The sequence below is a fragment of the Aulonocara stuartgranti genome, assembly GCF_965226115.1.
Source record: "Aulonocara stuartgranti genome assembly, chromosome: 6".
In the NCBI taxonomy this organism is placed as follows: Eukaryota; Metazoa; Chordata; class Actinopteri; order Cichliformes; family Cichlidae; genus Aulonocara; species Aulonocara stuartgranti.
In genome coordinates, this window is record NC_138944.1 from 3,577,642 (window position 1) to 3,592,354 (window position 14,713).

Consider the following 14,713-nt stretch of genomic DNA (forward strand, 5'->3'; position numbering starts at 1 on the left):
TCTGGTCCAAGTCCAATGCATCTGGACTTGGACCAGGGAGGATCGTCAGTGCCGCTACACAGAACGATTAAGATCTAATGCCTGCTCCCAGGTATGAGCCAAAACAAAAGGTATGGCTCACCGCTATGACATTCCTCTGAAATCGCTTTCCCGTGAACTTGCTCCACGTTGCATCACTAAATATAAGAGATTGAATGTGTCCTCATTCCTGCGGCAGTTAGTTCTCGGACGCTCACTTGGTTGCCTTACCCAGAGCCTCACGACATCCACCTGTAAGTAAGCCCGCAGAATCAATATTCCTCTCTCCTCCTTGCATTAACTCCTCATTCTCAGAACTACAGACGCCCTCTTTCCCAGTGCCTCCATGTCAGAGACTCTGCACTACGTACCCTCGTCGTGTCATTTCTAATCTCTGTGTTCGCAATAAAGTTTACTAATATCTTATGGCTTTTCCGTTTGGTGTCTGCATTTGGGTCCACTCCCATGTTCTGGCCTCAGGCCCCCCTTGACAGGATGATCCATGACAAGGTCTCTGTGCATGGACTTCAACGTGCACGCTAGACAGTCAAACAGGTGAAGACAGAATATAGACTTTTATTGGACCCCCTATCATGGCTCTCACATCCTGCCTCCATCGTTCTGTCTCCCTTGACAGTTGGAGCTTCTACATCAGTAATGCAGACCAGGACTGCCCTTACAATAATGGGCTAGGCCTTCTCCAGCTCATAAGAGTCGACTAACATTGAGATGGATGCACTACACGGCTGTGTTCTCAGCCCCTTCCACTTCCTCCATTCATTCTACATCATGACTGCTAAGCGCAAAAAGCCACAAACATCATTGTAAAGTCTGACACAGCAAAAACTGTTACTGTTAACATCACAAACGACAAACACAGATAAAAATGTCCCTGGATTGAGAGACTCAGTTCGTCCTGTTGTGGAGAGAGTTGGTTTTTTATCCTCAGTGGAAGTATACAGTCTTGCTTTTATTTTTGATTTCATTTTTACACATTATTATTTTATAACCTAATGCATACCACAGTAAAATTTCAGTAAATCATGAAGGCATAAAAAAAATAGATACCACCCAACCCCAATCAGGACAGAGCATTTTCAGCACTTATTGAGCTTCATTCAGCACCATCTGCAGTGTGCGTTGCTTCGCAAGTTGTTGCCACTTTCATCCCCAAGCTTTATCCTGAAATTAGATCATCATACAGAAGACGTGTGTCAGTGTGCTCTGGATCCAGAGAGAGACATTTATCAAAGCACACCTCTGTGTATGCTTCAAACCTTGCACCATGGATGGGGGAGGGTAGTAAACAATAAAGAATTTATAGGAACACACGCACAAACAAACACACACACAAACACACACAAAGGGGATGTAATACATTTAATCCTTTACTGGAGTGATTGCACTCTGTGTTCCTAGATAGCCTGAAGCATGTCGTAAGGGGAATTAGTGTGTCAGTGTGTATATGCTGGTGTGTCATTGCATAGATATATACATACACCCGATAATGAGTGTGCGTGAGAGAGACACAGCATGATGTGAGACACTCCAATCAGCTCTCTCCGTCCATACGCAGCCCACTCTGGTGTCACCACGGGTTCATGTCGCAGCTTGACTGGATGCCGCGGAGTGAGGACGTGTCTGTGCAGATGTGCATTACAGGACTTGTATGTAGGACGCTTCTCAAACCTTCATGCCTGGAAGAGTGTGGCGTGGGCGACTGCCTGTAGGCGAGGTGTGTGTGTGTGTGCGTGTGTAGGCAGTGTTGTTGTTTCTGTCGTGTAATAATGTCAACCTCCTTCTGCCTAAAAATGTGCTTCTCCATGGTAACCAAATCACAGACAAGCCAGTGAGGGAAAGGGCTACAAAGCAGTGTGTGTGTGTGTGTGTGTGTGTGTGTGTGTGTGTGTGTGTGTGTGTGTGTGTGTGTGTGTGTTTAGTGCTAAAAGGCAATAACAACAAAAATTAAAAAGATAAAATTGTCACCTGACAGATAACCTGACTGCAGCTTTGGCAGGATTCAAAAGAACGTGAACATGGTCTCATCTCTCCTGTTCATTTCTTCTGTTTCTTTCCTCTTTTAACCTTTAGTTCGGCTTTCCATCACATTTGTTTTATCCTTTCTTTCTTTTGCCTCCTTATTTACAACACTCATGTTTCTCTTTTTCTATTTCTTTCCTTGCTATTCATTGAATTTGATCTCTTTCCCATTCTAACCTTTCTTGGCTTCATTGGTTCTGCTCTTTTTATTTCCATTTTTATTCCCTTTTCCTGGTTTCCTTGTTCTTAGTTTTTATCCTCCCCTTTCATATTTCCTTTTCTTGCTGTGTATCCCAATTTTTTCCTTATTTTCTTTCTACAAATGTCTTTTGTATTTTACCCTTCATACCTCCACCCAGCCCTCTGTTTTCCTTCCCTCTCTTCTCAAAGCTTTGACTTCTGTTTCCTCTTTCCTATTATTCCTCAGCCCTTCTCTCCTCTCATTGGTTTCTCCCCTCATTCCTCTTTCTCCCCTCTTCTTTTGCATTTTTCTTTTCCTTTCCAATTTCCATTCCTTATTTCTTATCAATAAATCTTTCTTCCCTCCTCCACCTTTCTCGTCTTTCCTCTCTGTTGGTTTAATTTCCCCTCTTTCCCTTTCTCTTGGCTTTTCTCTTTCCATGTTCTTTCTTTTCTTTCTAATCTCTCCTCACTTTCTCGCCTGGCTGACACACCTGGCTGACTTGACAAATGAAGACACGGCACACCTGTCACTCTTATGTCTCTAATTCTCCACCCCCACCCTCTTCTTTTCCCACCCCCGGCGTCTGGGACGCCCATCTGCTGACAAAACGGGAAAGGCGTGCATCGCTGCAGCAGCTTGGCCGGCGGCGGCGGCGGCAGCAGCATTTGACGAGAACAGCATTCATTTAGGCCTGAACTGCGCGAACATCAGCTTTCCTTAAATGGGCAGAATAGATGGGAGCCTTGGGGATGGCAGATCAGTGGGGAGACGCAGTGGGCTTTCAGTGTGCGCAGCGACCCCGCCTTCAACACAAACACATGCCTCGACAGGATGACATACGAGGCGGTGCTGAGTGTAAACTGCCATCATTCACGGGGAATGGTAAATCGTGAATGGTGAGAAGAACGATGACCGGCGAAGACATAATGCTCCATTTCCACTAATAAGGCTGTAGATCAAGTCTGTAAGCAGGCCAGACCCACTCTGTGGTGAGGAAGACTGAAGGAAAAAGCAAAGGTGGCGTGGCTGTAAATCCACACCAGTTTTCCACTTCCGATCTTGAAATGCCTTTCTCACCACGCTCTACATCACCACGCTAAAAAGAGCTTTTAAAACCACATAAGATTAAGCAAAATTACACAATGTGGTCACGTTTCCTCTCACGCACGTTTGGGAAAAAAACCCAACATACATTTCTCACCAGTTTAACAACATTTTAAATGAAAAAGATGAAAGTGTTTTGTGCACTAAACGCAGCAGTGTCTGTGGACAAAGTGCATTTTTTAATTGCATTAGAGAAGACAGTGATGCAAACCAGTAGTGTAACAACGGGAATATTTTCTATGGCTGACATTGTTATTGGAGTGACCAAAAAACCTTGCATGTGCTCACCAAGCATTCCTGTTGTCCTCATTTCCAGTGCATATGTTTATTCTTCTACCGCACTAGCTTTGCTTGATTTACAGTTAAGAACAATCCTTGTTTGTCTCATACTTGGCCTCGGTGCAGCCCTTCAATTCCAGTTTAAGGCAACTTTCTACTGATTGGTTGGATCTTGCAAACTAAAGACCAGCGGGTTCCTGTGCTCACAGCCACAGCTGAACTAATGTTCTGCATTTGTAATCAGCTTATATACAACTTTGTTTAAGTAAAGGGAAAGATTATGGGTACGTAGCCAACACAGAAGTCCTTGTGTGCCTTCCTTGAAAAAACCCCCATCAACACAGAGCCTGACATTAATGGCGATGATGCTCTACGTATGTAAGAGAGGGGGGGAAATCAACAAAACAACATAAGAACCAAAAATCCTCCAAAAAGCCCACCGGAAGCACAGGTAATGGCTGCAGTTGGCAGTTGGTTTCACTTCACTTCACAAGTTCTTTGTGTGCATTTATTTTGTCTTCTCCACAGCACAGGCTAAGTTAGAGGTCCACCAACAACACAACTACAACATGTACACAATGGATCTACAAAGTTCTGCACAGCATTAATACACAACCCCACCGGTCCCTTCAGATGACCATATAAGGAGACCTGCTATCGCTGATGTCACACATCCAGAAGAGTAGAAAAAAACTTTTTCATGTTGGAGCCATTCTGAGATCTTAATTAAGCAAACATAGAGGAGAGAGAGATTTGGATTTCACATTTTGGATATGAAATGTAGCAAAATGTTTACTTTTTTCTGGCTCCTGTCAGTCGTTTATCTGATTTTCACATCATTCTTCTGATTAAACTCTGTTTGATCTGCTATTTTTCTCACAGTAAAGTCCAGCAAAGTTAACTCGATTTCTCTGTTGGTTGAAGATCTTATATCTCTGTGCTTGATTTATGAGGAGCGACCTCACTGCGTGAAACCCAACCATGTTTAATAGGAGCAGAAAATAGGAAAAGAACAAGAGGTCCTCTTTTAACCCTGAGGTTTGTTTAAAATCTGACTGCTTGCTGATTGCTCTTGTTTCTTGCCCAGTTGGACTCTTTGAACTCAGCAGTAGAAGCAGCCACACAAAGTGTGTCCAAGAAACTCTTTGAATTGTTTACGTGGGCCTTCACTTTCCAGCGAGGATGATAATAATAGGAGCTGAAACAAATCACTTTAAGCATTAAAGGCGCGTTTTCAGATTGTTGACACTGACGTATCCAGTCAAGGAAGTCATTAGAGCTGCACAGTGTGCATGATGGACATAGCCATCAGCTTTCAAATCCAGGATGTGTGTCAAACCTTCCTGCCTGATAAATTGTTTTATATCTAAAAAAAGGGTGTACAGATTTGTGTCGGTGTATCAGCAGGAAAAGAGAAAAGGCATAAACTGAGACAATTAAAGCAGGGAGAAAGCGCGCGTGTTACACAGGCTGCAGATTGAGTCGTGTATGAGAGGAGAGGAGTGAAGTGTGCAGAGAGAGCAGCAGGTTAGTCGCCTATACTGAGAAACATGATGGAGATTATGCAGTGCTTCCGCCCTTCTGGTAAAAAGCAGTGTGAGCACGACGCACTGAGAGACAAAGATTTAGCACTGGTAGTATCGGTGTGTAGGAGTTTGAATGTGTTAATAGTAGCTCGCAGGTCACGAACTCACTGAATGCTTACAAATATGTACGCACACAACAGCTGCAACCAGATCAGAGAAAAACGAACAATGAAGAGTGCATATAATAGTTTGGAAAAGCCTTAACGTGGCTCGAAATGCATTTTTCATTGGCACTGGAAGATGTCAGGTGTCTGTGTTAGGAGCCTGTCTGTTCTCCACTGGGAGGCAGTGCGCCTCTACAAAGCAGACAGATTGTCAGCAGTTAGTTCAGTTTCTGGAAGCCATCTGGAGCTGACATTAAACACACACAAACAAACACTCAGCCATTAACAAGCTATAGCACCAGCAAAAGCAGGGCAGCTTCAAAGAGAGGGCCATGAAACACACACCAGCTTCTTATCACACTGCAGAGCTCGCTGTGGTTTCCGTATCAACCTGGGGACTGTTTAAAACTAAGTCATCCTGCCTTTTTATTTCAAGTTTCAGACTATAATAATCATAGGTATCGTGTATCATGTCCTGCAGACAGATGGCTGTTTCTGCTGCACGTCTACAGCCCAGAGGTGCTCGAGAAGACTGGCCATTTTTAAGCGCCATAAGATTTATGATTTATAGTCCTATTTCCGCAGCTGTTGGGGTCACCTCTCTTGATTTCTATTCAGGCTTTAAACTGTAAAACAATGAATCCTCTTCAGTTCTATATGAGGAAGGTGCAACATCAAAAAACTGAAACTCACTGGCTTTGACTTTCTGAATTTCTCGGCAGTAACAACACTTTGGCAGCAGTTTGCAGTGACCAAGCATTAACAGGAAGTGGTAAGAGGACAAACTGGAACATACACATACATATAAATATATAAATATACCTGGGCCCTTCCCGTCTCCCCATGGCAAGGCTGGTCTGGTCTCAAACACACAGGCAGGGAAAGCATGCACAGGCATGAGTGTGCATTCATTATGCAGATAAAAGGTCTTTCTCGCATTCTTATATGCATGCCAGTTGAAATGCCAATCTCCCAGACCCCCTTTTTGTTTTATCTAAATATTTATTCCTCCCCTTCACAGCACAGCCATGCCTACAGCCATAGGAAGAGGGGTCAGGATGGCTCAGGATGGCTCAGGATGGCTCAGACGCCCCTGCAGACAGCCTATGTCATGGCTCATGCTCGCTCTGCCTGTCAGTTACTTTTCAGGGTCTGCGTTCATTCTCAGAATTAGAGTGCTAATACGGGGTCACCAGCCAGCTCCTCTAGGAACTCTTAAAACCGATGGCGGGTCTGAAATCCTCTTCTGAAACTGCGAATGAGCACAGACCCGTGTGTGGGAGGAGGGGACAATAGTTGTGACCCATGCAGCAAAATCCATGGATTGTCCAGCAAGTCTTACCCTGTCCTTCACTATGAGACACTTTGCAGGGGGAGGAGACAGACAATGGAAACAGAGTTAGTCAGGATTTATACGGAGAGAGTAACCGCTGAGGAGACAACAGTTCCAGGTGTCTCCACCCTGGATGGTACAGTAAAGGCTCAGAGAAATAACCAAACTATATGAACTTTCAGAGACTCCCTTTGTTCAGTTAAGTCAGTAATCCACAAGCGGATTTGTGCAAATACTGGCTACGTTCCAACCCAATAGCTTGCTCTCTTGCATCTGATACTGCTGTTTTCTTGTTTTTTAAATGACAGATGACACCAATGTGTAAGAAACTGAACTTATTTGGTTTTGCATCATATTTCCAGGATAGAAATCAGCTCCAGATCTAAACGCAGCCAGCATTTCCTTCCTTTACCTTCGAGTAGTACAGACGTCACGTTCACAGCACATAGAGAAAGCAGAAAAAAACAAAAGAAAAAAGGATGCTAACCACTTTGTCCTCCTTTGTGGCATGCAGTCCAGGTAGCAGGGAGAATCAAGAAAAGTGAGGAAGGGGTGGGTCGGAGTAGGAAAGGAGAGAAATAAATGATAAAATGAACGGAGAAGTAGAGGAGGTGAAGTTGGGACGTGGAAGAGCGGACAGATTGTGAGAAGAGAAGGGCAAATGCATGAGGAGAAAAAGGAGAAAGAGGATGTGGTGCAAACATCTGTTAGTTACATTCTGCAGAGTTATTTCACATACTTCATAATCAGAGTCTGAGGGCAGCGGAGACAACAGCACGCACATGTATGTGATTGCTGACACGTTAGGCTGCGGCGGCATGCAACGTGCTTGCTCGTGACCTGCGACAGGATCAGGATGTGCCATGCCTCCTACACTAAAAGCAACACAGAGAACTGTTTTGGTTTTTTGGACACGTCTTCCCTTTTAACCCATTTTCTGGATTTATGCACTGCAAACAATCTCAGGTCCTTTAAATCCAAAATATTTTGCTCATTAAACTAATAGAGTAAGCGCCCAGCGTCACGTAGAGGCTAAGCTTTGTGGTTTGTGTGTCGCTGTGATGCCTTCTGCAGGGCACAGGGCAGCACTACACAGCTCTTTCAATCAGAATTAATTAATTATTACACTAAGCTGCTTATGAACAAGTAAACGTTTGTTTCCTGATAATTTCTCCCTAATTATTTTGTTTTTATAGTTTTGCAGAGCCCCTGTATGGCTGAGAATGGATCCTTGTCCTTTTGTCAAAAGAGTCTCTAGCTTTGAGGCTGTGAAATTATGTCCAGGAAAGTGCAACATACTGATGTCGTGTACAGCGTGATATTTTACCCAGACAGTTTTTGTAGTACAGTTTTAAAATTATCCCCCAGAAAACAGGTTTTTGATATTTACTTCATGTTGACTTTAAAATGGTTTATGGAGTATTTTTACGGCAATGTTCTAAAATTACATTTAGTACTCGTCTTTGTACTGTGGTATTTTTTTAATGACAAAAAGCCGGTTTCTAGCCAGCTCACTTTTAAAGTGTATGTAGTGCATTCATTAAAATGCACGTGATGAAGTGCATACAGTATATTTATAGAGCACTAAATGTAATTTTGAGGTACAAACTTCTGCCTGGAGGAAAATAAAGTGTTCTGCTCATGTGGAGTAAATGAGCAGTCTGTAGGCAGGAGAAAATTTTATGTGATGCAACAAATCTCACACTTTCCTAATGCTGTTATTTTGCATGACTGGACAAATGGGCCGGGACAGAGGCAAGCACTGCCGAGACCATGAGAGCGTCACTTCTGACACATCACTCCCACATAACACACACACACACGCTCGCTAATGCACATACACAAATAGAGAGAAGAAGTGGAGCACGACTTGCATGTTGCGTATTCCTTGTAAGGACTTATTAATGAAATTGTCTTGTGAATGCAGAAACTTTTAGTTTAAAATAAATAGAAAACAAATCTTAGAAAGAATCTTGAAAAATGGCGTATCAGCTTTAGGAGAGACGGACCAGAAAAATAAAGGGGAAAAATTATGTTCTAAAAATATCTATTAATGAACTGTAAATGAAGCATTTAATGAGCAGATTTTGTGTTTGATGTCTTCTAACCCCAGTTAATTAGGCAGGTTTATAGATTAATTGATTCATTATGTAAAAGTAGCACAAATACAGAAACAAACAAATGAACAAAAATCTCCAGCAAGAAGATCAAAGCAGTAAAGACATGAAGTTACACCTAAAATAATATTTAAAAGATTTTGCACCTTGAAATTTCACTTGTAAAATTTCTATTAAATTAAATGTATAACCATGAAGTTCTTCGAGAAGACCACATTGTCTGGTTTTATATGAAGTCCAAATAAGTTCGTATTTGTTGTATTTATAAATGATACTAGCCTCCTCTCTTTACTTCCGTGAAGCAGTGTGCCTGCTGTTAGAGTAATATTAATGGCTGTACCAGCAGGGATACTATCTTTAGCCCCTTTTTTGACTGGCCTTTTGAGTTCTACATACGTGTGGTGCCAGTGGGAGTCCAGGCCCAGCTGGGATGGGCGGATACTGAACAGATTGGGAACCAGCAGGCCAAGGGTGGAGGGCTCATGGTCAGGTAAGATAACCAGAAGGTGGGCCTCTCTCTTGGGTTGGAGGAGAGCCCAGAGAAAGCTTGGATGGAAGAGGTGCCGGGTCTTAAAATAGCACAAACATGCTTAGTTTATGGCTGGAAGGCACACTGATTCAACATGAATCCCATGAATGGAGATAACGTGGTGATACAGTCTGTGTCTTTAATTATAATAAGCTGCTTTTTAGCTTGTAGCCCAGGCTTGGTGCAGGTCAGTGCATTTAGTGCATTGCTGGCTTTAGTTTGGCATTTTATTTCTTTTTTAGACAAACGATATTACCCAGACAAGCTGTTTATCAGTTGACTCTTCACGTGGCACCACCAGAACCAGGGCACAAAGATATATATATATCTTTATATCTTTGGTACTGACATGCACGACTACACAGACTAAATTTTATCTTAAAAATTTATACTTTAGCCTAGAATTTAGTGTGATTGTGCCCAACATTTTGCTTTACTGTTGGTTTCACTCAATACTTGCAAACCTAATATTCCCATCGGCTCCTGTTTTGGAAGATTGGCTTGGCACCTATGTCTCGTGCCAAGCCATTCTTCCAATACACTTTGTTCTCACCAAAGTGTGACAAGGAAACAAAAAAAGCAGACGTGACAAACACACAGAAGCAGAAGGAGCGATCGTGTATCGTATACAGCAGGAATGAGGTGAGTACGAGAGGACGAAGGAAAACATTCAGAGGCTTCTCACATTATTGGAGCGCAGAGAGACCCGCCCTCCACAGCGAGCGCAGAATTTGATCTGGCAGTAGGAGCAGAGGTGGCCGCAGCCATCTGCAAACTTAGTCTTGCGGCAGATGCCGCAGGTGGGCGCGTCGTCCTTCTGCTGGGTCTGCTGGCGCCGCGTCTCGGCCCCGATGCGACGCACTTCCTGTTTGTAGCTCTCAAACTGCTTGTGCAGTGTTCTGAAAGGAGAGAAGACAGAAGTGGAAGATTGCCCATTAGTGGTACATCATGAACTTTAGTTTGTTAAACTTCTTAACTCACCAGCTCTCTTCACAGAGATCTCGATGTCTAATTATCCATACACCAAACCAGAAGATGTTGAAGGATGTCTGAATAACTGAATAATTCTTAGAATAAATAAATCGTTCAGAAAAAGAAAGTGATGTTTCAGTTAAAGGAAAATAAGTGGCAATTAGAGCTCCACTTGAAAGGTCCCTTTAAGAAAAAAAAAATATCATACACCCAATTAAGTGAAACTTCAGCTCAGTTTTGCGCTCTGTGGCTCACAGACTTCCTCCCTCCCTGCTTCCCAGGATGCCAGTGATGGAAATAACCCGAGTGTGAATTGCAAATCAGGCCATGTGAAAACACCCACAATGTTGTCTCCACAGAAGTGTCAAAGGAATACTGAATTAGCATAGCATGGCTCGCATATATGGGACCCAGACAGGGACTTTAATTACCTCGCTTAGTAAGAGATTTAAGACAGGAAGGAGATGGCTTCATTCACACATTTGCAGCCAATTTGTGTAACCAAACAAACTTTATTCAGGGCTCTCGCAACACACCGACGTTTTAGCTGAGCTATTTGTCAAAAACTGTGAAATTCACACTTCTGCACACTTGACAAAGTTGAAAATGACAAATGAATGAAACCCACAAATAAAGCGGGATAAGTGGAAAACCTGCTGGTCATCAGGGCGCTGAGCGCTCCACACTGATTTGTGTTTTCCACACAGGCATTACTTGGACAGCCCACTCAGCCACAACTTTAAGAGAAAAACATCAATAATTTCAATAATCTGACAGTTTAGTCCATGCTAACCAGCTAGCCCCGCCCCTGCTCATCTTCTGTTTTCCCATTGGCTGGGTCACAGGGCAAACTGCTGTTGTGGTGGTTTCGATATCATTCAGCTGGGTCTCCAGACAGCTTCTTATCCTGTGGTACAAAACTTCAACTGTAACCAAAGTATGTGTGGGAAACAGTGCTGAGGTAACAGAGCTGTGAGCTTAGAAACAGCATCCATCACAAGCACCCAGATCTCGAGGTAACTTAATAATAAATACATTTAAAAGACCTTCAAATACACTTAGTGTAGACTGGTTACCTGGGTCTATTGTAAGCAGACATCGCTTTCTGTATGTCAGCTGCTGGGCAGGAAACGGGTTGAAAACATAACACCTGATCTGTTGTCAACAGCTTTTCATGGTACAAATAATCAAAGAGATAACTATCCTCCAGCATGACCCAATCAAAGTCCAAGAATGTTGCTGTGCCTCAACACGATTCTTCTTTCTCTAAAAAGGTCTGTGTCAGTCTTAAGTAAAAGGCACTATATCCGGATGAAATGGTAAACAATTTCAGAAAAATTTCTAGTCGTCCTCAAATAAAGAAAAACAGAATGTCGAATAGAAACTGTCAAAGCCGCGGCCGTGATTTTCTTCACTGAAGACTTTCTGCTTGTCTGTGGCTCACAGTGCTGCTGCAGCAGACTGCCACCATGCACAGTTGGAGCGGGGAGGAGTCCGGCGGTCTGGGACACATCTCGGCCAATCAGCTCACACGAGAAATGGCTGAAACAGGCACAGGAGGGCTGAATGAAAACTGCTTTTATTCATTAATGTTGAGGTTAGATGACAAATCAATTGGTTAAATTATTCGTTAGATAATCATTTAGGTATGTTATGTTTAATCTGAAATTATAAATCCTATAAAAGAATATAAAATTAGCCTCTAAGTTAAGGGCTCAGCTCTTAATAAGTTACTTTATTTTCTCAGAGTGCATGATGACAATGATCCTGAGCTCTTAATCCATCACCATTATTGGCTGTGTGTGACTGAGGAAAACAGGATGAAGCCTTGAAGGTTCAATAGATAATGAGAGGAGGACGGATACAAACATCACATGCTTCCAATAGAAAGTGTCTGCGCATGTCTGCAAAAATACTCATATGCTCATGTATTTTACTTAAAAATGCTTCAATTTAAGCTTTAATTTATGGTTGAATGGACATTTTCCAAAATTAAACCCTAAGCTGTATTTCAGATGAAAAACCAACATGACGATTCCACGGCAGCAACGTCATAAACATGACCCCTGACCCCAAGAAGCTATCCATCCTGCCGACGTGAGTCCAGGGGCTGAGCAAAGCATGGGCGCAATGGGAACAGCTGTCAGAAACAGAGGGTACGCAGCAGGTTGTCATGGTAACGCAGCAGCATCAAGCGCTGGGTGTCAGCGGGTGTCGGTGCACCAGCTGTTCTGTTCTTAGAGATACAGTTTCATCAGCCTTTTTCTATCGTTTCCACACATTCAGCAGACGTGCACCGTTAAAGATGCACGACGCGGCTCATGATATATAAATAAATCTGTGCTCTCAGCCTAAATCATGAGCTCAGCTGAGGAGGCTCTCGTCCCCCTTGTCTCCAAGTTTATCCACATCAGTGACCGTTTTCTGATTGCACGTGCTACTATTAGTTAACAAACTGCAACTATTGTGGATTTTAATCTGAATTAATGAATGGGGACCTACTCTGCTCAGCTCCATATATTTACCTTTAGACTCTATTAAAGTAGCTTTGCATGATTTATATAGGAAATAATCTTTATGCATTTTATATTCGGGCTTGGTTTATCTGGTTGAACAAGCTGTTGAAGTTCCCCTTCATTTCAATCCAGATGTTTTCTGATTGGCTGCCTCTTACAAACAGAAGGTTTGAGCAGAAGGTGGGGGGCGCTTCTTTGTGCCTGAGATGACTATGTTAGGGACATCCCATCTCTGTGACCTCCCGCGGTAAAACACATTCCAGCCATGTATTCCAGCCCTAACCTTAACCAGCACTTTAATGACATGAAATAGTGTTTTCCAAAGCAATTTGAGGAAAATGAACAAACATGTGTGGATTGATTCCAAATGGTTCTCATGTTCCCTCATTTTTCCGATCTGGTCATTTAGGAACGTGCTGGGTGCCCGGAAGCGTAACATGTTGACGATTTGTCACCTAGCTTAAAATATTACACCTCGGGAGTGAGAACGTGTTGCCTGGGGTCAAGGTCGGATCCATCTCTTTGTCTCAATAAACAAAAACAGCCACACTGGATGATGCTGAAAACTCTCGGCTTGGAACTACGCTAACCAATGGGTGACATCATAGTGACATCTTTTATATACAGTCTGTGTTCGTGAGTGTGTGTTGCCAGATCCATCTCCCCTGACTCACACACTTTCCACCAATGCATAAGCTTAACCTTGACTTAGCTTCAGATACATGAGTCACCCTAACCACACCGATAAAAACATAATCACTACCGAAAGACACAGGAAGAGACGTCCTCTCAGGTGAGGACATGCTCTTTGTGTTCACTCTGCTGTGTGTTCATTGATTACATGCCTGTGCCTGCTGCGTCCCCGGGGGTCAGCCACCATGGCTGGGAACACAGGTTGTGAAGGAGAACCAAAGTATTTCAGAGGAGCTTTCAGAGTCACTTTTCCACTGGTAACAAAAATGATTTGTAATATTTGGATTCTTCCTAAATTTCTCTGCTGCACCAACTTTAACAGCTGCTGAATGTAGGACGTCATTGCACACTTAACTTCAGTTACCCAAACTCTCTTTCAATAACCAATATATTAATAAAGATCACACACTGTTGTTCTGGGATATCAGACTTTTTTTTGTGAGAAAACGATGATAAATTTGAGCTTTGATTGTTGGTCTTGACTCACGGTAAGTGTGGCTATCTTAACTTAGCTTACCTTTGGTCCGCACAACACTTACCATTGCAGTAGGTGAGTCCAGCTTTGGCCCAAATGACCATCAACCAGAAGAGAACCAGTCTCAATACCACTTCTTTTTGGCTTCTTTTTAGCTTTGTTTTTGACTCCGTGTGTTCTGCTGCTGTTTCAGAAAGGTTAGATATTAAGTCATGTGGTTATCACTAGAACTACACGATTATAGGGTTAACTTTGATCTTAGCTGTTAAGAGAAATGCTACTGAGACCAAAGCAGAGGTAAAAGGGAGAGCGAATATTAAAAATACAAGACTGCTTGGACACAAGCACAGTGCGGCTCGATGAAGGACATACGTTTTCACCTAATAAGACAAATCATGGCTACTGAGAAAAAAGCTCCATGACTCAATAAGAACTCTTCAACAGTACCAACTGCTGGTCACATTTCTTAGCATTTAACAAATAATGTTGCAACACCACCTCAGAAAAATTACAGGAGCTCTCGAAATCATCGCTCGAGAAAAATCCGTCAGAAGGAATAAAGAGAGCAATGGTCACCTTCTGCAAAACCATCCCCTTGTTTTGGGGGTGTCTCAATGTTGCCTGTTTGGTGCACCTGTTGTCGCTTTCATTTGCAACAAAAGCAGGGTGCAATTGATTCACACATTGATACATCATGGCTTGACAGGCCGATATCCCTAAAGACCAACAGATACTGTGTATTGTATACACTACATTTTTAAGC

At 42.8% G+C, this 14,713-nt stretch overlaps 1 protein-coding gene across 19 annotated transcripts in view; it reads right to left on the bottom strand.

The window, feature by feature from the left end:
- rims1b (regulating synaptic membrane exocytosis 1b) overlaps nt 1–14,713 on the bottom strand; it is a 95,679-nt gene that overhangs the window by 57,207 nt on the left and 23,759 nt on the right. For all 19 annotated transcript variants that reach the window (XM_082536711.1, XM_082536713.1, XM_082536719.1 and 16 more), the window contains exon 2: nt 9,980–10,193. In XM_082536711.1, the coding sequence (XP_082392837.1) occupies nt 9,980–10,193 (214 nt within the window). The remainder of the gene's footprint in view (nt 1–9,979; nt 10,194–14,713) is intronic.